At 43.1% G+C, this 24,969-nt stretch overlaps 1 protein-coding gene across 11 annotated transcripts in view; it reads right to left on the bottom strand.

The window, feature by feature from the left end:
* Positions 1 to 24,969, bottom strand: part of LOC148020630 (metal ion-binding protein) — a 186,877-nt gene that overhangs the window by 55,985 nt on the left and 105,923 nt on the right. For all 11 annotated transcript variants that reach the window (XR_015694573.1, XR_015694571.1, XR_015694572.1 and 8 more), the window contains 3 exons: positions 24,669 to 24,904; positions 2,539 to 2,971; positions 2,118 to 2,441 (listed from right to left, as the gene is read on the bottom strand). Coding sequence is in view for 8 of the 11 variants with exons in the window: in XM_087698428.1 (XP_087554554.1) it covers positions 2,118 to 2,441; positions 2,539 to 2,971; positions 24,669 to 24,904 (993 nt within the window). In the remaining 3 variants the exon portion in view is untranslated. The remainder of the gene's footprint in view (positions 1 to 2,117; positions 2,442 to 2,538; positions 2,972 to 24,668; positions 24,905 to 24,969) is intronic.

Below are 24,969 nucleotides of genomic sequence, written 5' to 3'. Positions count from 1 at the left end.
CGATCTTTCCATGCGTTCCCAGCCATCATTATGTTGTGCTTCCGGTTCATCACAGTCCATCATAACGTTGTGCTTCCAGAGAGCCCAAGAGAAAGAAAAGAGTATTGACCCGAGCCAAGAATTGGCGGATGTAAGGCTGGAGCTGGCCAAGCTCCAAGAGATGATAAGGAGACCTAACCAACCTCACGTGCAATGCGTGCATTGCAGGGACTTTTCAAAAAATTAAATTAGGAGTGAGCCGGATACTAGGGTTATGTGTTGTCTATGTGAGTCTTTTTAGATCATTCTGTGAAGGTATGCTAGAGCATACATTTGATAAGCTACAACTACAGGTCCAAGAATGGTTATTGAATAAATATTGCGACCAGAAAAGGAAAGTAAAAGGTTTCTGTCTCAGATTTGGAGTCATGTAGCCAGCCCTTCCATGCATCCACAGGATTGTTTTCAAAAAACACAAATTGACAAATCCTGTGCAGCCACATATGAAGATTGTTCCACTTTCTGCATTTCGAATGCTGCTCGCATAACTAGACTAAATGGAATTCATTCATTTTTTATTCTCTTTCTTGAGTCCGCATTCACATTGCCCATCTGAGAGGTCTTCTTCACCAGCAATTTAGTATCATTCAATATGCAAGCATCCTTCCTGGGGATAATTTGCTTTCTTGACATGCTACAGTTTCTTTGTCAGCACAAGCATTCAGCAAAGGTCAATATCAGCTAGCAACAATAGTGCCACACATTGCAATATAAATGCACATAGTAGGCAATGCATGGAAGCACAGGCAGCAGGAGGGGATCACAAGGTGGCTATGCCATCAGGATACCCAGTCACGCCAGCTGGTCCACTAGCAGTAAGTCACCCCAGAATACTTGGGCTGAATTGGCCTGTAACAAACCTTCCTCCACTTTTGCAGCCTAATTGGACAATAGTTGGGCAGATTCAGCCTTACAAAGACTCAATCTTTCACTTTTGCAGCCATTACCACTTGATTTTCCTTACACGCAGCAATTTAATTAGTTGCATCACTGGAAAGGAATCACAGGCAGCAGGAGAGGATCACGAATCGGCATAGCCACCTGTATGCCCCGGTCACGCCAGCTGATCAGCTAGCAGCAAGAGCATGATTAAATCGTACTTGGGCAGAACTGTGGTGTAAGGACTCGCTCCTCCAATTTCCCAGCCTAATTGCATCATAGTTGGGAAGATTTGGCCTGTATTGACCTACTCCTCTACTTTCACAGTCATATCGTGTATTAGAATTGTACTCTGCCTGTTCCACTTAGCCTTTGCGATCACAGATTTAACGTGGTTGCAGCAGAAGGCCAGCCTAGGAATGGTGTATCTTCCAAAGCAGGAGGTCCTGTTTTATATCACAGGACTCCAATCTTTTCCGTTAATTTTCATATCCCTTAATGCAGAGGCTCCAGCATCTATAGCACACTTGCATTGATCTCAATTTGCAGCATGACCATATAAAGCTGGGAACTGGTGGAACCAGCTCACAAGTGGACACCTGTACCCAACAAAGGCCTTATCTAATCAAGCAACAACATGCTAAGGCTCAAAAAAGAGTGCAGAACTCAAGAGGGGTTGCCAACCTCTTAAGGCCACACTTGAGTTGTTTGACCTCGGTACCCCAATAGAATAAAGAGATCAGCTTCATGTAGATGAAACGATAGCCCATCAGTTCAAAATGCATCCACATTGCAGTAGGCTGGCGGCTCTCCATTCGATGGCATCCTCATACAGCACGTCAGGGAAAGAAAAAGACCACATTGGTCACTTACAAAGCTAGTGGATCTTCATCCCTCTAAAACAAGAAGAGGGCCTCTGGCTTCTAAACTTCCCCTTGTCCTCGGAGTTTTCTTTAGCTCTCCCTAGAAGCCCAGCAATGGAATGGTGTGAATAATATCTATCCACTCTGATAGCTGAAATAGCTGAGTGTCCTGTGCAGGCAGAACACTTGAACAAGAAATAGAAGCTAAACCAGAACTGATAGATGTCCTTCAAAATGTAAGGAAAAAAACCACTCTAGATGACCCTCCAGACAATGACTGTGCAGCAGGAGTAGCAAGCACACTACATGTAAAAAGGACAAAGAATAATCAAGTACCTGGCAATTGAACACTAATGCAGTGTTCTTGGCAGCAGATGCGATCCTGACAGCAAGAGCCCCAAAATCAGAACTCCTAGGTGCCTTCCCATCAGTGATAGGCACTCGAGCATATTCAACAGGAAAACCCTCTGATTCCAAACACTTAAAGACTTCAAGCGGTGTCTGCACAGTCTGAGGAGTTACTTTCTCCCAAGCATCAAATATTTGACCATCCTCTGTTTCATGATTTACCATTATTGCACCATTGAAATGTTCTGCTTCTCTCAAAACATCTTCTTTCAGACGAGCCTCCATTCTTCCTACCCTTTCCCTATCTATGCCCTGCAAATACCAGAGAAACCAAGTAAATTGAAGGTATTCAATAGTATTCACCATTGCACTAGGTCATTCAACCTTTGTCTCTAGCCAAAAGACTTACAGTGTACTCAAGCATATTCTTGAAGGGGCGTTCCACCTCTCTGAGAACAAATGGTTTTCCATTGATATAGACTACTGGCTCTTCCCGCATATTATGCCACAATACTGGACGTCCACCTTTATCTCCACCAATACGACACAGGACAGCTAGAATCCCATCCTTTGTTGGATTAGCTACACCATAGACTGGAAAACCAGCCACTTGTCTGAAGTTAGGAGCTCCTTCAACTCTTTCTATAAGGTTCAGATTCTGACATCCTGGACAATGGTCACTTTTGAGAACAGTCTGTCGACCAAGAACCTCTCCATTCCTCAAAGCAACCACAGTTTCCATGTCAGATGGGCGCCCAGCCTCTAAAGTTGAGCTCTTACGGATAAACCCGGGTGGATTATGGCCATAACTCAAGGCACCCATTGGATCACGCCTGAGCAACCTGCAAATTGTAGTTCACACATTAAACCCATACACAAGGTACAAAGGAAATTATTGTTAGGCTACTTCTTCTATTAATCTCCAGCACATGGATCACCACTTTAATTGACAATTCAAATACTCATCTCTAGTAGCAAAGCATCAGTTTTCAGACGTACACCACTCTAACTTACTAACCAGTCAGTTTCACTTCAAGGATTGAAACAGAAGTACAGAGCGCATCAGTCAAATAAGTCAAACAGTCTTTGCTTGCTCTATTGATTACTCAGTATTGATCAAACAGCCCAGCTTTGTTCCAAAATTCCACCATTATAGTAACCTTTGGCACAACAAATGTAGCTGCTGCACCCCGCCAAGTGAAAATGTTGGTTGAGCATGTTCAGCTCTTCAGATATAAAAGGAGTGAATTCCCTGATATGATATCCCAGGGCCCAGAAAAGAACATTGTCTTTAAAGAAACGGACATACATTGAGTCTAAACCAGTATGAAATGTCTTCAGTATCCTTCAGAACGCAGATAATGGAATCTGAGACCCAATGTATGGTTACCAGGAGGATCCCGCTTCTGTGATTAAAGAACATTGTCTTTACAGAAACAGACTTACATTGTGTCTTAAACCACAATGAAATATCTTCAGTATAATTCAGAACACAGATAATGGAATCTAAGACCCAATGTATGGTTACCAGGAGGATCCCGCTTCTGTCATTAAAGAACATGTTTTTACAGAAACAGACTTACATTGTGTCTTATACCACTATCAAATATCTTCAGTATAATTCAGAACACAGATAATGGAAACTGAGACCCAATGTATGGTTACCAGGAGGATCCCGCTTCCATGAGTAAAGCTAAGAAGAGTAATATGAAAAGGCATGATTTCACAATCATCACACAGAATAAAACTTAACAATCTGCATTCCAAACATCAAGCCAAAAAACTATAGCAGGAATGATTCTGTAGCCAAAGCACTAGAGCAAGATAGCTCCAGCTTCAACCTCCCACCTTCAATAGAAACTATTTGTGTCAAAGAGTACAAAAAAAGGAGGCTAGACTCAAAATGAGCAACACCCACTCAAAATATTGAGAAAAATGTTGAGCAAACAAGTCCACTCAGTAGGGAACTAAGATCTGGATAGAAAGTAAACAGAAGGAGGTTGTACCTATGCTGTTCCAGATCTAGGCAGCAGCACAGTAGCATGGCTCTTCAGCAGTATAGAGTATTGATAGCACTTTCCTTACCAAGCTTTTGGGGGTGATTTTATTTCATGGCTCAGTTCTACCTTCTTGTCCACATTACTTAGTGCTGTTCAAATTGTCTATTCTTACTCTAGTTTGATTTGAGCACATTTAGGAGGTAGGTGCCTCAAACTTTTTTATCAAATTCAAGCCTTGAAAATCAATCAGGCTGATGGATAGGGAAAATTTTGATGGATTTCACATCTTTCTCCCCTTCCCCCCACCACCACAAAACCACCCAAAAAAGGTTCTGCAAGGGCTGTTGGAAGCATGGCAGTCCAGATGTCTGATGTGGAGCTGGTGATGCAAGTTGACGTAAGCCACACAGTGACGACACCTCCAATGGTACACAAGGATGTCAACAATACAAGAAAGCCCTTCCAGCGATATGCCTTAACCATTTAGCCATAGAAGACTCTTTTATTGCTAACAATGGTGTTATGAGCTCCATGGCAACAAAGAGTGATTCAAGTGGACAGCTTAATGTCCGCTGGTCATAAGGATTTTCGTGGTGCACTCTCTTTGGTTGAGTAATCTATTGGGTGTAAAGACCCTTTACGCACTTTCCCGTGTATATATTACTTCACACATGTGAACCCACCCTAGCGGGTGTAAGTGTACCGTACCCTAAGTATAAATACATTCTTTTATTCTTTGTGTGTACCACACTAGTACACACCTATCCGAAAACTCACTCTTACACTATCACTGTCAAACACTCTTCAGCTCTGGGTCATTGAACTCCTCGATCACCGTGTCTGCTCTCAACTCACAGCTCTCTTTCTCTATCTGCTTCTGCTTCGTCTCTGCAAAGAGTGTAGTCGTCGTCATTGGGAAAAGCAGGCATAACACTGGTGGACTGTTGAGGAGCAGGCGACACGACAAGTTAGTCGAAGACTGCACAACAAGTCAATCGGGCTGTTGGGAAGTAGGTGAACAAGTAACAGGCGAAGCCAAACGACACGTAAGCAAAGACAATCGTCAGAACCAGACCAGCTGTCCAGAGCACGACAAGTGACAGATTGCCATCGGGGCAAAAGGCACTTGCGATCTTCACGCAACCCGGACCAACACCTAGAACCAGTGTACGACATAACCAACACGGTGCGTCAGACGCACGCAAAGCCAACAGGTGCACACGGAGTTTCGGCTGCACGAACGACGGGCAGAGGCATAAGGTCAATGGGCCATTTTTCTCTTTAATTTACTTCATTGTATTTTCCCCTCTCTACCGGATGTTCAGACATACAAGCACAGAGTGCAAATCTGTGTCTTAAAATTTGGGGCGTTTCCCAAATTTGGTGCCTAACACATATTGCAATGACCTCTAGATCATAAATTGCAAACATTGAGTGCACAGGCCTCAGAAATTTTTGGGGATTCTCAAATGCAAGTGAAATGTTTGCTTGGATGAGGCAATTTCTTGGAAATTGTGCACTATTGGACCCCGAAATTTGGGGCTTTTACAGAAATCATGAAAATTCTGCAAAATTAGCCCGCACTTGATGCTCGAGAAGATGTATTTATGCAATTGGAGCAAATTCACTGCAGAAATTTTGGGGCTTTTCACATTGGAGATGTACTTTTGAATCGTTTTGAGACTAGACAGTGAAATTTGCAGCAAATTCACTCCTGAGTGGGAGTCTTTAGAGTTTTGGATGCTTCAAATGTTGAAAAAGGGCAGCTTCTCTTGGTACATGTATTGCTGAATACTCATTATGCAGTGAAACAGTGGTAAATACAACATTTGGATCATTGCATTTGTGAATTTTGGTGATGTACTACTGAAGTGGGAGCTATCCTTAATGCAAATGTATCAGATTTGATTCGTGCATATGCTGTATTCAGTACTTGAGACTGAAATTTGCAGCTAAACATCTACTTCTTGGACACTTTGGAAGTACAAGAGTGTGTACTTGCTGTTACAATTCAGAAACCTTGCTATTGGCTGAAAGAATTCAGCCCTTTATTGCAGTTGTGTATTGCTGAAGATGGCTAGCAGTGCATCTACATCTGCCAAAACGAATCTCTTTGTGACTCGTAAATTTGACGGAAATAGTTTTGATCTTTAGAAAGATCGTATACAGGATATACTCTTTCTAAAGGATTGTGATGATGCTTTAGAAGCACATAAGCTTGTTGTTTTGTCAGATGAGGATTGAACTAAAATGAATAAAAAGGCCATTACATACATTAAAATGGCCGTCACAAATGATATCTTGGTTGATATAAAGGGGCTTGATACTGCCTATGTAGTTTAGGAAAAGCTTAAGGCTACTTATGAGAATACAACTCCTGTCAATCAAGTACATCTCATGCGGAAGTTGATCAACTTGAAGCTTGATAAGTCCAAACAAGTCTCAAAGCATTTGAATGCTTTCACTGGTATTTTGAGCTAGTTACAGGATGCAGGTTTGCCAATTTTTTATTCTAAATTGAGGGCTATCTTCTTGCTCATGACCTTGCCCGATTCATGGGAAGCATTGGTTGTGTCATTGAGCAATAACCCCAACTTGACGTTTGATGGTGTGCGTGGTTCTATTCTGAACGAAGAGATTAAACACAAGGCAAGTGGGAAAAACAGTGAATCACCCTACAATGTAAGAGGAAGACCTGAACAAAGCTATAACGCTGCAAATAAAAACAAAAATCGTAGCAAAAGCAAGGAAAAACAGCAAGATGTAACTTGTTATCAATGTGGTCGCAAAGGGCATAAAAAGCCCGATTGTAGGTACTTTAAAAAGGAACAAGAACGTAAGAATCAAGCTAATGCAAAAGGCAAAAAGAATAACAAGGACTGCAACTCTACCCCTAAAGAGATAGAAACAGAAAATGTGGTATCTAGTGTTGTTATTGAGGAAATAGAAGATGATAAAGATGTTGATTTGTTGGTTGCATTTTCAGATCCGCTTGCTATGACAGTGGAGGATATGTGTATCACTAAAACAAATGTGATAGATGCCTTATTGTCAGCTCACGATGGTTTGTCACAATCGTGGATTGTTGACAACGGTGCTTCTTTTCACGGAACTCCATCTCTGGAGTGTTTTTCTGCTTATGCAAAAGGTAAACTTGGAAAATGCTACCTTGGCAACAATCATGCATGTGATATTGAAGGAATGGGCACTATACACCTGGCTCTAGAAAATGGTCAAGAATTAATGCTTCATGATGTTAGGTATGTTCCTGGCACCATGAAGAGCTTGCTTTGTGTTGGGCAGCTAGACAGCAAAGGCTATTTCGTTACTTTTAGTCGTGGTATGTGGAAAATACAGAAAGGATCTATGCTAGTTACTAGAGGTGGTAAAGAGAGGACTCTATATTATCTCTACTACAAGGCACTTCCTGGAAAGTTTGTTGCAGTTGCATAAGTACAGTCACACTTGGAGTTGTAGCACAAGTGTCTTGGACATATGAGCCAAAAGGGTTTGCATGCACTCTCTTCACTTGTTGCAAGAGTTGATGTGAAAAGCTCAAAGCTTGATTTTTGTGATGATTGTGTCTTTGGTAAACATGTAAAGAGTCCCTACTCTCATGGAGCCTCTAAGAAGGCATGTATCTTGGATTTAGTCCTTTCTGATGTTTGCACCATGCCAATAAAAACTCATAGTGGTTTTCGTTATTTTGTGTCTTTTATTAATGACCATTCTAGGAAGCTATGGGTCTACTTCCTTAAGCAGAAAAGTGAGGGATTGGATGCTTTTAAAAGGTTTTATGCATTGGCTTAATACTCAAAAAGGCCTAAAGCTAAAATACATGAGAACAAATAATGGGGGAGAGTATGTATCTAAAGAATTCAATAAGTTTTGTGATGACAATGGGAATAATTCAGAGCTTACAATTCCTTACAATCCACATCTTCTAATGGTGTGGCTGAGCGAATGAATCGCATGTTATGTGAGAAGATTCGGTGCATGCTGTCCACAGCTAATCTCTCGCAATCGTTTGGGAAGAGGCACTTAAAACCGCGGTGCATATTTGCAACCGATCTCCACATCGTGCACTTGACAGTGGCATCCCTGAAGAGGTTTGGTCTAGCAAACTGCTTCATATAACCGCTTAAGAGTCTTTGGCTGCGAATGCTATGTACATGTACCTGTTGATAGCAAAACCAAACTTGACATGAAATCTCATAGAGGCATCTTCATGGGTTATGGAGATGAAGGTGAAATGGGCTATCGAGTCTGGATTCCAAGCATAAAAAAGGTGCTAAGCAGTCGGGATGTGATATTCAATGAGTCAAAGCTGCTGAAAAATGTCACATCTAGTGAGTCAGACAAAAAGAAAGTTAAACTTCGGTATGATCAGTTACTTGAGCAGTCATCAGCCACTGAAAATTCAGCTCCTTTTGATACTAATTATGACAATCAACGTATCATCACTTAGCCAGATGAAAATGGGCAGCAAGGGGAGGCTGTGGGCACATAAATCAGCATGCTGAAAATGAATTACAGCAACCTGAACATGCAATTCAGCAGCCAAACAAAGAGGTCATTGACATTCCCTTGGACGTCGATCCATTACCTCATAACACAGATCATTGGATAAGCAGGTCTCCATGTGTAAGAAGACCTATAGAAAGATTTGATCCTTCTTTGGACTGCATTTTGCTCACACATGAAGATGAGCCTCTTACATATAAAAATGCCTTATCATGTGAGTTAAAGAAAAAGTGGGAGCTAGCTATGCAAGAAGAAATGAGTTCATTGTATCAAAATGATACTTGGGATTTGGTTACATTGCCCAAGGATAGAAAAGCCATTCCTAACAACTAGGTCTATAAAATCAAATGTGTGGATGGAAAACCCAAATACAAAGCCAGACATGTGGCTAAGGGGTATACACAAAAGGAGGGCATTGATTTTCGGGAAGTGTTTTCTCCTGTTGTCAAAATGACCACTCTTCGAGTGTTATTTGCCATTGTAGCATCTATGGATCTTGAACTTGATCAGATGGATATTAGAACTGCATTTCTACATGGTGATCTGGAAGAAGAGCTATACATGAAACAGCCCGAAGGCTTTGTTATACATGGAAAGGAGCATTTGATATGTAAGCTTAAGAGAAGCTTGTATGGTTTGAAACAGGCTCCTAGACAATGGTATAAATAGAATGATGCCTTCATGCTCTCACATGGTTTTAACAGTAGTAGTGCAAATCACTGCTTATATATTAAGAAGGCTGATGATGGAAGCCTTGTTATACTGTGTTTTATCTGGATGATATGCTTATTGCTGGTAAGCATAAAAGCCAGATTAATGCATTGAAAAAGCAACTGAATTCAGCCTTTTCTATAAAGGATTTGGGTGCAGCTGTTCATATTTTGGACATGCGTGTAACACAAGATAGAGAGCAACGACTCTTATTTCTCTCACAAGAAAAGTACATCAGCAAAGCACTTGATCGTTTTTCTATGGCTGATGCTAAGCCTCTTAGTGTACCTTTTCCACCCTATCTTAAGCTTAGCAAAGAAGATTGCCCAAAAGATGATAAGGCAGCCAATACTATGAAGGGTGTTCCTTATGCTTCAGCTTGTGGTTCACTCATGTATCCTATGGTTGCCACTAGACCTGACATTGCTTATGCAGTGGGAGTTGTAAGCAAGTTCATGTCAAATCCTGGCAAAGCACATTGGGAAGCAGTAAAATGTATCTTACCGTACCTTAAGGGCACACAAAGAAAATGTATTTGCTATGGCGAGGGTGTGTTGGATCTGCAAGGGTATTGTGATGCAGACATGGCAGGTGACTTCAATACTCGCAAGTCTACTAGCGGGTATATCTTTACCTTGACAGGTGGAGCGGTTTCTTGGTACTCTAGATTGCAAAAAATAGTAGCACTCTCTACCACTAAGCCTGAATATATTTCAGCAACTCAAGCTTCAAAAGAAGCAGTTTGGCTTGGTCCCATCAAGGATTTTGGGCTGCCCACCAAAACACCTGTACTTAGATATGTCTGGCTAAGAATGCCATGTTTCATGCACATACCAAACATATTGATGTTCGGTATCATTTTATCAAACAGTTTATGGATTATGGCCTCGTCACCCTGACTAAGATCAAATCAGAGGATAACCTTGTAGATATTCTCACTAAAAGTCTTGCAAAGGCTCAACATTAGCATTACATTAGACTTGTGGGAGTTGGTTAAAGGTTCGCCTAGGACCTTTAGGTGGGAGGTTGTTGGGTGTAAAGGCCATTTACGCACTCTCTCGTGTATAAATTACTTCACACATGTGAACCTACCCTAACGGGTGTAAGTGTACCCTACCCTAAGTATAAATACATTCTTTTATTCTTTGTGCATACCACACTGGTACACACCTATCCGACGACTCACTCTCACACTATCATTGTCAAACACTTTTCACCTCTGGGTCATTGAACTCATCAATCACCGTGTCTGCCTCAGCTCATAGCTCTTTTTCTCTATCTGCTTTTGCTTCGTCTCTGCACAACCACTGTCATTAGATTTTTTATTATTCAATTGTAGTATATTATTTCATGATTTTGGTCTCATTAATAGTACCTTTGTTTCTATTATTGGCACTTATAGCACACTATAGGAGAAATGCTCCAAAATCCCTTATAAATAGGGCATGTATAGGTGTTCTTGTCCCCCTCCCTTAAACTCGTCACTATAGTAGCTTCTCCAAGTGCTGCCACCTCCTTCCTTGTAACATGCCCGCCTCTCAGCTCTCCAAGCACGTTTTAGAGATCTATCAAGAAATAAATCTAAGCGTCCTAGCTTAGCACTCCCATAGAATTTGCCGGGCTTTGCCGCCTAGGGTTTCCCGAGTCCACCTCGCAACGGAACGTTTGCGGCAAACCCACTAGGATTGACCTGAAATCTCGGTTCCTAGGGATCAAGGTCTCCTGACAACATTCTAACGTCACGTTTTGGACATCCTACTTTATGCAAAGATACTCAATCCAAAGCAGATCCATATTGCACTTGGTTCAAAGAGAATGGGAAACGAGAGAGATGCGCCGCTCAACCTCTCTGCCCGTAGAACACAGTCCCATTTCGATCCCTTAAAACGGCATGAATCGGGTTCTAACTTAACCATAACTAAATATCAAACAACGGTAAAACCTTGTGAGAAGACTCCCAGTTCTCTGGAACTACCCTACCGTAGGACAGACCCATCGAGGTTCTGCCCACCCACTTCCCTTCATAACTCTAGTTTTCTAATTAGGTCCTATCATATTTATGTGTGACATTCAAAACCGGCTTCCTTAATTAGGCCTTTTAGGAAACAAGGTTCGTTCGCGTAATTTACAGCACCGACACCAAAACAAAACAAGTAGTCCTTTTGACAAACAAGTTTCTTAACTTATTTTCCAGTTAATCTTTGTCTCCTGCCCATACAGGAGAAATTATGTATCCCTTTTGTCCAACAGAAGTACCCGGTCCAAATCGCATGGCATCATAATTTCTATTCTTTATCTAGAATAGGATCTTCGAACGCCCCAGACATTGGCCTCAAGGCAGTCTACAGCTCCATTCCGGACTCGGAAAGGGGTGTCAAAAGCTCCACTGACCCCAAGCGATCTAGAAGTGAGACAACTCTTCCGTGGTTGGCCTTTTCACCACTCGACCTTCGGCCTGTGAATCGAGCACTACTCTCTCGTGTTAAAACACGGTGTGACCATGGAGACGATCCACCCGCGCAAAATATCCTTCCTTAATTAACCCAATTAAAAATCAAGCACAATCAAGGTAATCAGCATAATATCATCTTTCACAAAAACATTCCTTTATTTCCCCATGGCAACTTGTCATCACTGACCCCTGCCATACATTTACCATAAGACACACACACTTGGAATAATCATCCAAATCACATTCCAACAATCAGTTTAATGCAAACACATTTAGGACGTTATTTGTTCAATAAACAAAACCATGGTATCCTTTTCCAAACTTTACAGGAATATTCGCGAATAACCTTTCCATCGCGTATTTGCTCTCTCCCTTGGAATCAGTAGTTATTTTACATAAAATTTACTTAGCACACCCTTTTTTCGACCAAGGCATATGTTAGGGGTTTTTAACACTGTATGCAATGTAAGTTCTATAGGTCACTTGCTTTGTTCGATAACCCAACCCTGAATTGGATAGGTAAGCATGATAGTTAATAGATGGATCTTAAGATATCTCAGTTACAATCCCTCATGAATAATTACTTGTACTAGGCCCTAGTCAAGCCAAGAAGTAACAGGAAATTATTCCCATGAATCGAACGTGTTTAGGCATAATGTGTAAATACTTGAAAAGATAAGTGCTAGACAATCTCAAGTAAACTGAACTCTAACAGGCCTTGCATTGAACTAGAATCTAGGGTTCCTTGTTATTTGGGCCCTTAGGCTAGGTACTTTTTAAAGTATCCAAACTTTAACTAGAACCTTCTATTTTCTGAATCTTAATGTCATATTCTTTTGTCAATTATACTAGTTGTAAACCTTGACTATGCTTTAACTTAGCACTTGTATGCACAATCTCTAGTGCCGTTCTTTTAGCGACTATACCATTCATAATCATTGACTAGTTCCTCCTTGCAATTGCGCTTTCGGCAAATAGGCCATATGCAACTAAGTTGGGTTAAAAGGAACAATCGAAATGCCAAATTATAATGATAGGAATAGGTTCAAGCCATTTGCACATACCGAAGTGATATAGCCTGTGGCCCACGAATAGGGAAAAAGGTGATTAATACCTCGGTATTCGGAGATGACTTAACCATACCCAACGTTGCATTCGAATTGACGGTATCGCCAGGACCGATAGCTCCACTGCCGGACGCGAAATTTCCACTGGTGTGTGTCATCCCCCTTTTTGGAACCATACTTCAGCTTGTAAATCTCTTTCTCCCCTCCTCTCGTTGGAGAGATTGCATGCGAGGTGACTTCCTTCTACCGCAATGGGAGGAGTTAGGCTTGCAGATAGGAGGGGGGTTAAACACGTGTGGTCACCCTCTAAGGAGAGGAAGGGAAGGAGAACTCTCAGAGTCTCTCTCTCTCTCTTTTTTATTTCGTAAAAGGTAATTGTATTAATTACGAAAAAATGTACAAGTTTACATGATTACAAGATCCATGATGGCTCTAAGCCATGACGTGCAATCTCTCTAGCTCTCTAAAGCCCTAAACTCCAAAAGAGTTACAAAAAGTCATGGCAACGACGCAAAGGAAATTGCCATATGCCAGGGAAGCAAGTCCTCCCAAGAAAGTAATTCAGAGTGCCGAATGAGATCTATCTGCCAACGCAAGAGGCCTTTAAGCCTAGCAATATGTCCCTAAATATTGTAGGTTGAATCAAAAAGAAAAGCATTCCGAATGGTCCAGTTGTGCCAACAGCCCCACTATCTAAGAAAGTGAAACAAGATCTTCATATGTGACGGAGCCGCTATGGGGTATTTGGGCCGCGCAAAAGCCCAGTCAAAAGGGCTTAGCGAGAAACCAACCACTGCTCTCCAAACTGCCGACAAGAGTGGCCAGATTTTCCTAGCAAGAGGGCAAGAAATAAATCGATGACGGGCCGCCTCCACACTAGTAGTGCAAAAGAAACAATTGCCGTTGGAGATTCGACGCTTGGAAAGGGCTGAAGCAAGAGGAAGACCATCAATCATCACCCTCCAAAGAAAGACCTTGCATTTGAAAGATGTCTTGTTCATCCAGCCCTCCATCATAGTTGCCTTGCACCAAGACCGAGATTTACGCAATCCCCATACAGTATTGGCTTCAGTAACAAGTCATTGATGATCTGTAAATCAGCAGATGATACACCTAGTTATTTGAGGCCTTTTCCAAATTCAGGCGACCTGCAAGGTTCCAGTCCTGCCAGGGACGATCCGAAGCAAGGGCAAGAAAGGGTTGTCTGCTCTGGAGCACCATCACAAGCTATCCCCATAAATCACGATATCCACGAGGGATCCTGAAACGCCTTCTGGCTGTGCGACACGATATCAAGACATTGCGACTAGCAAGGGTGGCATCTGCAACTGAAGTCAAGCCCAAACGTGCCATACGATTAAATTCTGGTCTGAGCTCATGTTTGCCTTCCCAAGAAAGTAATCTCGAGACTGCCAACAGTTCCTGTTGAAAAGAGTTAGCAGCTAAGCGATCCTCGGCTGGATGCCATTGAGCCTTCTCGAGAACTAATTTCCAGGAACATACCAAGTGAGCAGGCAGGGATGATGAAGGACTAGAAAACCGAGAGTCTGCATTAAGCACATGCCACCAGGAGCTTCGAATTTGAGTATTACCATGCACAAGCCCGTGATTCTCAAGAAAATAACGGGCTATCAAGACCCACAGGTGATGATCCAAGTACATGGCATGAAAAAGAGACCAACGGAGTGCCAGCATATGAGTTTCGGCAACCAAAATAGCCCCACCACCCATGCGTTTGGGGGTACATGCATGCGACCAAGAGATCCATGAAATACCTGCATGTAAGGAGTCCTTCTTCCATAACATAAAACGAATGCACTGAGTAAGAGCATTCAATGCAGTGGTAGTCCAAGGCAGCAATGGCAAGAAATATGTGAGCATTGGCAAAATAGTTGTCTAAGCCACTTTGAAGCGAACATGGAAAGGCCAAGCCTGTGACTTCCAATACAGAAACTTAGCTGTCAGTTTCTGCGAAATCCACTCTAGTAGTTGCTTCGGCCGAACATCAACACCCAAAGGGTACCCAAGATGCCTGACAATGGAACCACGGGGAACAACCATTCCCTGCCAGTCCAGTGACTGCAAATCTGACTCCGTGCAACTGAGAATGGCTGATTTCAAATCATTGATACGAAGACCAGAAGCATGCCCAAAGAGAGTCCAAACATCTAATGCTTTGCGAAGATTATCCTTATCCACACGCAAAATAATAAAGCTGCCATCAGCCAGTGATTGACTAATGAAGTGCTGTCCAAAAGGAAGAGACAATCTAGCCAACTGAGCAGAAGCTGCCATATGAGATAACATTGAAAGCACCCGATGAGTCGCAAGAGAAAAAAGGAGAGGACTCAAAGGGCAACCCTGTCTCACAGAGCGTGCAAGGACAAAAGGCTCAGTAACACCACCATTCAGCATAACTCGCGAAGAAGCCGCAACACTAATGGTATAAATCAAACGAGCCATCCGAGTACCAAAGCCCATAGTAGACATAAGGTCTACAATGAAGGACCAGTCTAAATAATCAAACGTCTTTTCCAGGTCCAGTTGAATCAATACCACCTCCTGATTAGAGTGCCTCGCATAGTCAATAGCCAGTTGCACATTCAAGACATTATGCAAAATGTTTCGGCCCTTAATAAAACCATATTGAAGAGGATGCACAATGGCAGGAAGATGCTTATGGAGCCGATTCGCCATTACTTTGAAAAAGATTTTATACAGAGAACCCATCAAGGAAATTGGTCGCCAATGTGTCAACATCGACGGCGAAGGAAGTTTTGGAAGCAGTTTGATAAGTCCTCCTTTCCATGAGGAAGGCATGAACCCGTTTTCCCAAACCTGCTGCAACATAGCCGTCAATGGTTTCACCAGACTGGTAGCAAAGACCTCAAAGAATTCATTGGTAAGACCATCCAGCCGGGACTTTTATCCTTGGGCAAGAGAAACAAAACATCCATAACCTCTGCCTCAAAAATATCTGTCTCCAAAGTAGTTTGCATGTCATGTGGAACCTGATTGCGGACCAAATCGTAGAAGACTGAGCGAGCATGAGTAGTTTGGTCCGAAGGTGAAGGAGTAGAACCAAGAAGGTTTAAAAATTCCTACACATATTCACGATAGTCTGAGGATTAGTGACCATATGACCGTCTGCCTCCTGGAGTCTAGTCATATTCTCTCGAGCGGGAGATAAGCCTCGGGGCCCAACAAAAATCTCTTCAACACACTCCCCTTGTAGTAGACTTGCAGCCACTGGCGAATATAGGAAAGCACTAGGATCCTACCAGTGAAGAAGAGTATAACAGCACGTTCATAAAACATCGAGAAGGAGCGCATGACATTTTTCGGGTCCACAGCAGCTTCCAGAACATCTTCAATTCCAGAGTTGGAAAACGCTTCATGATTATGTTGAACATAATCACCAAGCAGGGTGTTGGCAAACTCCAACAAATGCTCCCAATCAACATCCCGAGAATCCACAGAATCAGAAGCAACCTACGCATAAGAACGTTCCTGATGATCCATTGTCTCTTCCGAAGTATGCTTGGTGTGTTTACCCACAGGCTGGCAGTCAGGACCAGGGGGCATCTCCTCCGTGCACGGAACCATATCCTCTGGTTCCTCTATATCAGAATCCGGACCAAGGGCTGCCACCGTTTGGTCGAGAAAGGCCATATCCAAACCAGCCATATTGTATCACCACTTGTGCAGGTTGGATGCTGCACCAAAAGCTCACAAAAGCCAGAAACAGCACAGGCCTCTCTCGCTCTCTGTTTCCCTCACTATGTGTCTGTTGTGTCACAGATCTCTAACTATTGTGATAGAAATCTCCACCTCTGTAACTCCCTCTCTCTCTCTCTCTCTCTCTCTCTCTCTCTCTCTCTCTGTACAGGAGCAGATCAGCTCTCTGATCTGTGCAGGGTTGCAGTCGTGTGCTGCCAGGTTATGTCTCTCTTTCTCTGACTCCGCACAGCAAGATGCACAGGGCAGACACCCACGGACAGCAGACGTAGTGAGCAGTGTTCTCAGCTCTGTGCCGTCTCCTTCCAGAGCTCCCGATAGGACAGAGCGCAGCTCCTCTCTGCGCTGTATGTCAAAGGCGCCTCACAGGCCCGCAGGTATACAGTGCGCCATGGACAGCATAGCATATGACGAAAGGCAACTAGAGGGTTGCACACATATTGAAAACGCAGGGATCTCTCTCTCTCTCTCTCTCTCTCCTCTCTCTCTCTCTCTCTCTCTCTCTCTCTCTCTCTCTCTCTCTCTCTCGCTCTCTCTCCTTTTTCTTCTTCTCTTCTTCTTCTCCTCTCTCTCCCTCTCTCTTCTTCTTTTTCTTTTTCCCTTCTTCTTCTCCTCTCTCCCCCTCTCTCCTCTCTTCTTCTACCTCTCTCTCTCCCTCTTGGCAGCAACAAGTCGAGGCCTCCTCCAAGGCCTTCTTTTCTTGACGATCCTCCCTCGCCTTGTCATCGTCATCCGCCTTGTCATCCTCACCGTCTACCTCCCTCGCTCATCATCATCGACGTCTCCTTCCTCCTTGTCCCGACACCCATTATCATCTTTCCCTATCACGTCAACTCTTCTTTTCCCCCTCAGGACGGGAAATTTTTAAAAAAAAATTAAACTAATTTTATTGAAGGGGGTTGGGGGGTCGTATGCGGGAGTGAGCGGAACATCACATTCCTCAGCCTAGCAACCACATCCCACAACATGGCATCACCTTCTTCATCCTGGCAACACCCTTCAATAGCTGGCGTGGCATCACCTTCTTCATCCAGGCAACACCCTCCAATAGCTGGTGACTTGTTGCACACTGCTGCCATGGCCAGTCAGCCCTCAGACACAGGCCGCCCAGCTTTCCTCCCTCCTGTTGCAGAATGCTGATCAGCTGACAACATCATTGCTCATCATTTCAACCTGCTGGCAGCTACTTTAGTCCTTTGTTTTGCTGTGCAGAGGTTTGTGTGGTTGACATTACCGGACAGGCTGCATGCATCCTCAGTCCGGTTGCCCAGCACTCACCATCACCTGCCTTCTCCCAGGATCCAGTGCTGTCAACCACTGCAATTTTTGCAGCATTCTGTTCTCCAGCAGCAGGCAATTCACAGCCATCATGTCTTGCTGGAGCTCTTTTTCACTCAGCATATTTGCATTATTTCCTCCAGATTAGCTACCCAGCAGTCATCATTATAAAGAGATTACAGTAACTTCTTTGTCATCGACAACTCTTAAGGACTCTGCTTAGCTCCCTCTTTGCTTTCCGTCATCACCTGGTGTCTTCTCCAACACCTCCCTACCAAGAGGACTGTCTTTGCTCCCCCTATAGAGCATCCCGATTCCTCGCCCACATGTGCTGCCACCTAATCAGCCGAAACAGTGGAGTCATCTCTGAGCTTTGATTGGCATCATTGACTCAACTCTGCTCACCTCAAGACTAGTTCTAGAGACATGAAACCTTGAGGCTCTCCTCCATTGTATCAGCCTTGAACGTGATCCATTATTTCATTCATCTTCTGTCTTTGAGTTCTATGTCACAGTGTTTGTTGTACACACTCTATGTTCCCCTCTGCAAACCCTAGCATTTATTTACATAGTATCAAAGTAGACATGCTCCAAGAGCTGAAGATACTCATTCTTAGTGAAGATGAATAAAGGTTGTAAGGAGCAACAACACTCTCAAATACCAGATTCCTCCTCATTTTGAGGCATTATCCAAGGAATACTGTTATCTTCTTCTCCCTCCCACATTCCCATTACAAGTTTCACATATTGGTGCTACAGCTCTTTTCCAAAGGTGGAAGCATGGACTCCACCAAAGATTGTCATCATCGACCATTGGTCCCTAGACCACCAAAGGATATGCTTTACCCCTAGGCACTCCATGTGTCAACTTGCCATTTTGGGCAACCAAGGTCATTCTACATTGGCTATCAAATTTCTATGTTCAAGACAATAAGATGCAAACAACATGGCACTAAGCCCTTGCTAGCAAAAGGATCCTCTAAGACCCCACAAGGTAATAAGCCCTCCTACAAACCCCCACACGAGCTACAAAGTTTCCCCCCTTATTTCTGGTTCAGTAGCTTCCACAACCCTTGACTTCATAGCCGGCTCCATCAAAAGAGAGTGGTTGTTCCATCACTCTCAAATTTACAATCCCCTCCATTGAGAGACCGTGGTTGTCTGCCACTGTCTTCAGCAACATGGTCCCCTCCATCAAGAGACAAAGGCTGTTCCAACACTCAAGGCTCCACAGGGGCCACAAATTGCCATTCCATTGTATGACTCAAGGGACCAACTCCAATGAGGGCTTTGAAATCACCCCTCTCTATTTTTGAGAGGATCCATGCTATCCCTCCCTCCCATCCCCCTTCTACTCAATTTCAAGAGGACACCTCTGGAAGTTGTCCGGCCTTCATTCTGTCAAAGCCTCAAATACCTTCTTCAGCTCTAGCGGTGGTCATTCCTTCTTCATCAAAAACATCAAAGGCCGTGATTCATAAGTTTCTAGATTCCCGATCCCCTTTATAGGGGGGTTTCAGAGGGTAATCTTCTTCTCCGAGTTTTGGAGGGGGTCATTGTTAAGTTACAAAAGATACATTTTACATCAAACCTTAATTAGCTCATTTAAACAGCCCCAAACTCAAAATTTAATGCTCAAAAGAATTCATGTGTCCCATAAGCAAACTGCCGCAATTTAAGTCTAGTGTTCATGATCCAGATCTAAGTCACCATGGAGACCATGACTAGTGTCAATATGTGAATGTTCATAACGGAAGCTCTAGAGACAGACATACATCTATAGGTATACTTGTTTCAATACCTTTTGTTTCATATATGCATGTTCTTAGTGTTAATCAATCCCAATTCCCTCTCATCCCTCCCTATTCTCTTGATAACTTAAATTTTCTTTTTACAGCTGAGGATTAGATCCTACACTTGCATCATCCACCTTAGGTTCAATTCCTTCCATGTTAGGTGTAGTAGGATTAGGATCTTCTGTTTCTGTCCTTGGTACATTTTGCTTTTCAGTTCCATATTTTAGCTATCCCCAAGTGAATGCCACTCTACATCTTGCTACTCCATTATCGTGAATCTCACCCATACACACCATATATTACACACTCGTAAGTGGGTGCATATGACTATCCTAGAATGGCTATTTTGTCTCCCATCTTCTCCACTTTAGAGGGGGCATTCATATCCTTGAAAATAAAATCCAAAGGTGGCAAGAACTCTCAAGACATGAAGGCCACTCCTAACAAGGAAAACTTTAGACAAAAACAAAGAAGGTACACCTATCTAACAGCAACTACCTTTAAAAAAATACTCACTGTGAGTGCTCGAGTCTGAAAGGGGTATCATCACAAGACCCAAGGTCTTTCACCTAAGTCGCCTTCACACCAAGCAGCCACTATATCCACTCATGATACTGCTCTTTGACAATGAAGAGGGGGTCCTCCTGCATCTGCACCTACTACCCTTGTTCCTCCTAGTAACCATCCTCCTCCCTGGGCCACCATAAGAAATGTGGAATATGGACAACCTCCTCTGCCCACCCCTATCAAGGCCCCTGCAAGTTTGCGTGATTGGTCTACCAAATTCACCCCATGAGATTTCACACCTCATGCTCATCTAGCCACTCTTACAAAGGCTTCTAATGCAGTCCCACTTGGATCCAATTTTCCAACTCGCTGTGAGTCCCCCTGGCACAGACTTGCTAACAATTGTGCCCGATGGTGGCCACACTCTTAGGCTAGCACCTTCTAGGTCCCTTAGGGTACACTAGCCTGGTTTAGCATTACCTAGTACTCCTAGCTCATTCGGCTAATGAGTCAGACACACAAGCTAATCTATCCCCTAGGCCACTAGCTTTAGGATTTCTCATTTACCGTTTGTCTTCCACAACACATGTTTATTCAATATGAAACACAAACATGCAAATTCAGGTTATCTCTAGCATTTAAATACTGAGTTTTGTATTTCAGTTAAGGACAAACATTGCAAGTTTCCACCGGTCCTTCTTGGGCTATAAACACATGGATTGTTAGTTGTTCCTTTGTGGTTTCATCTTCTTTTGAGCCTTGTTCTTTTACAAGCATGGAGGCTTCATCTCTTGAGGAAAAACTTCACACATCTCTTGATGCAACCATGATGGCTGCTTCTCCCTAGCTCTTCCAAATAGGGTGCTTCTTCGTCCTTCTTCATGGTTCTCACCACCATACAAAGACCAACATCAACTTCTTCCTCCTTCAACACCAAAATTATGGCTGAAAGAGTGTTTCTACCCTTCATTTGGTACCTACAAGTTTCAACATTGTCTTCTTGCCCTCAATATCGGCATCCCTTCCCTATGTAGTCGGTCTTTACATTGCATAATGATTATTATCTTTGTGAAAGGGTGCTTAGGCAAGTGAATAATTTCACCACGAGGTACACTATCCAAGAGGAACCTTGCTGCATGGGCATTCTTATTAGCATTATGTAGCGTTCTACTATGCATCTCATTGTGCAAAGCACCCTTGAACGCACTGCTCTCTATGGATTGTGAGCTACCTCCACCAGCAGTAAATAAATCTACACCCTCTACTTCATCACTCACACCCTTACAAGTAGCTCAGTAAATATATCTACACCCTCTACTTCATCACTCACACCCTTACAAGTAGCTGAGTACATACTTTTGTTTGGTAATGTGTGAAGAGGTTTTGTGTCCCATAGGCAAACTCCGATAGTTTGGTTGGGTGACAGCTGTGAATGAAGTCGTTTAAGGGCTCTAGACAGCAAAATGCAAGCTGACTCTACTTAGGAAGTAATCTAGGAGCAGCCACTAGGCAGCTAGGCTGCAAAATGCAGCAGCAACCACCTCCAGATGGGCAGGCCACAGCTAGGAATGATGGTGCCAAGGGATGAAGAGAGGTGGCAGCAGCAGGCAATGGAGCTGGCAACCTTACAGTGGAGCAAACTACATGGGGCAGGCTAAACTGAATGAACCACAATGCCAAGTGACTAAGCACACTATCTATTTATAGATGAGGCTACATTTTGCAACCCAATTACCTAATGCCTGCTCCTACACTACTTCACGATCAGGTTCAGTCTATGTTTTTCTGTTTACAGCCTATTGCCTCCCTGCTGGTCACCCTTCTTCACATTGGATATCTTCCTCAACTACTCCCTCTCTTGATTGGCTGTCCCCAACTGCTGTCCTGCCAATCCAACCTTGGCAGGCAGCTGCATTTTCAGCCTGATCAGCCACCCTGCAGTTGTACAGCTCCTGAGGGTCATACTCTTCTCCATCACACTCCTACAGGCTGTGTTTTTGTTACCTTCCTACTCCTTGCAACTCCAGCTGGTGGCTGCAATACTCAGGATCCATCTTGGTGGACATCACACTTCCAACACATCCCTAAGCCCGCTCCCACGAGAGCCTTCAGCTGTTGGACAGCTCTGATTTGAGTATTCTGTTAAGACATTCATTTACTTACAGCAATCATTCATTGGAGTTTCTTCTTCTCTCTATTTGCATTTTTGTGTTTTGTCTGCATTATTGTGTTTATTCATGTTGGTACGTTTTGTGTTTTCTCAGCACAAAACCTAGCATATCTGCACAATCACTATTCATCATGCAAAATTTTCACACCTTGGCAATGAGCCTCAAGGCTTCTTCTCTAACATTTTAACATTAATACCCCAAATCTACAGAATTTATCTAGACAAGAGCCTTGGATGTTTTTAGCCATGACTTGGTGGTTGTGCCTTCACATCTTGTCCATCATGAAATTGGGATAGTCCTCTCTTCTTTTTTTTTTTTCGTAAAAGGTAATTGTATTAATTACGAAAAATATCAAGATTACTTGATTACAAGATACATGATGACACTAAGCCATCATGTGAAGAGGTTCCAGTACTACGAGTTACAAAGTCATGGCAAAGACGCGGAGGAAATTGCCATATGCCAAGGACGTAAGTCCTCCCTAGAGAGCATGTCAGAATGCTGGAGAAGATCTAGCTTCCAATACAAGAGGCCCTTAAGCCTAGCAATATGCCGCTGAACATTATAGGCGGAATCAAAAAGTGCCCCTTTGACATCCACATTGGCACACCCTAATTACATATCAAGTTCCATATTCAAACACACATGCACTCTTTGACATCCACATTGGCACACCCTAGTTATATTTCTTAAATGCTAAATCTATCACACTCTAAAATTTCTTTTTGGAAACCTTAAAAGGAAATATTAATATTTTCCCTATTCTCTCAGCACACATACATTACGTTGTTGTGGGAAACAATAAGAGAGGGCAGTATGTTGTTTGCATATTGCAAGAAGTTTAGGCTTTGGGGTATACTTAATCACGAGGTGTTTAGAAAGAAAGGGAGAGGGTAGACAAGTAGAGTGCTTAGAGAAAGAGAGAAAGAGAAAGAGAGGAGCAGAGGGGAAAGAAAGGGAGGTTAAACATCATAACTTCACAAGCACCCTAATGGCCCACGTCCTAGCACAAGCTGCTGCAAGTGCTGCTGCAGCCTGGCAGCTCCTTTCTCAAATTGGTTGCCACCTCCCACAGCCTGGCATCACCTTCTTCCGCCTAGTGACACCCTCCAACAGCTGGAGAGAGAGAGAGACAGAGAGAGAGAGAGAGAGAGAGAGAAGGGGGGTGGGAGGGACTATTCCAAGTATTCTATTCCTTACATGTCCAAAGTTGAGATATACAAGATTGATATGGACATTGCAAATTCTAATCGAAAAGAAAGAGTCTTTTTGTGTGTATGTGTGTTTGCATGTGCACCCATGCATGCATGCATGCATGTCTTTTTAGTAAAGAAATATTTTATGTATCTAAGGTTTTAGTGAATCATCCATTGTATTTTCCCCTTACTGCCATGGCCATATTCAGTCCTCAAACAGGCTGCCCAGCTGTCCTCCCTCCTGCGGCCAGATGCTGATCGACTAGCCACATCATTGCCAGTCATCTCAACTTGCTGGCAGCTACTCCAGCCCTGTGTTTTCCTGTGTAGATATTCATGTGTTGCTGATGTCATCAGGCAGGCTGTGTTTGTTCTCAAACATGCTGTCTGACAGTCACCATCAGCTTTGTTTTTCCTAGACAGTTTCACAGCATTCTGTCTCTAGTATCAAGTGATATTCACAGCCATTATCTACTGTCTGCTGGAGCTCTTCTTCACTCAGCATGTTTGCAAGTTCTCTAACAGATTGTCCACCCAGAAGTCATCTTGACAGCAGCCATCATTACAGAGAGTTTACAGCACCTTCTTCATCACTGATAGCTTGTAAGGACTGTGTTTTGCTCCCTCTAGTGCTGTCCATCGTCAGTTGGTGTCTTCTCAGACATTCCCCTCCCTAGAGGACTGCATTTCACTCCCTCCACAAAGCATCCTCATCCACAAGTCCTGCCACTTTATCAGTCAGGACAATGCTATCATCTTTGAGCTTTGATCAGCGTCATTGTTTCAAGTCTGCTCAAGTCAGTACCCATTCCAGCAACACGGAATCGTGAAGTTCTCCTTCATTGTATCAGCGTTGAGGATGATTCACTGAGCAAGATTCATTGTTTCATTCATTTCCTGTGTTTCTGAGTTTTTTGTACCTTCAGTTCTAGATCCATTAACCCAAGGGCTGTTCATATATTGCCACTTGAGAGTGTCCATGTTTCAGATACCTTGCTATTGGTCTACTTTGTCTTTTTGAGTTTGAAATAATTGGAAAGATAAAAGTCCAAAAATAAGAAAAGAATGAAGCTGCACATGCACACATTTGAATACAAACCTCCGTAATATGCTGTAGAGCTCTGGCCTTGCTTTCATCCAATCTTGAAAGCTGCCTTGTCCAGTAGAATGCAGTGAAAGGGAAGACTGGTCAGTATGTATGTAGACTGCAAAGCATATGAGAAAATAATAACGCTCCAAGTATTCCACAAAAAATGATAAAGCAGCTTCTCTCTTCTTTTCATCTGCTTGTCGCTGAATGCTGTTACGATATCCTGCTATGGCTTCTCGCAAGTTCTGCATTGATCCAAATATAGTGAGAACTTCAAAGATAGTCCTTTACTTGAATGATGAATAAATTC

Source organism: Lygodium microphyllum, chromosome 18, assembly GCF_053477565.2.
Source record: "Lygodium microphyllum isolate KBCC chromosome 18, Lygodium_microphyllum_v1.1.10, whole genome shotgun sequence".
In the NCBI taxonomy this organism is placed as follows: Eukaryota; Viridiplantae; Streptophyta; class Polypodiopsida; order Schizaeales; family Lygodiaceae; genus Lygodium; species Lygodium microphyllum.
This window is presented reverse-complemented; position numbering and strand designations above follow the sequence as displayed.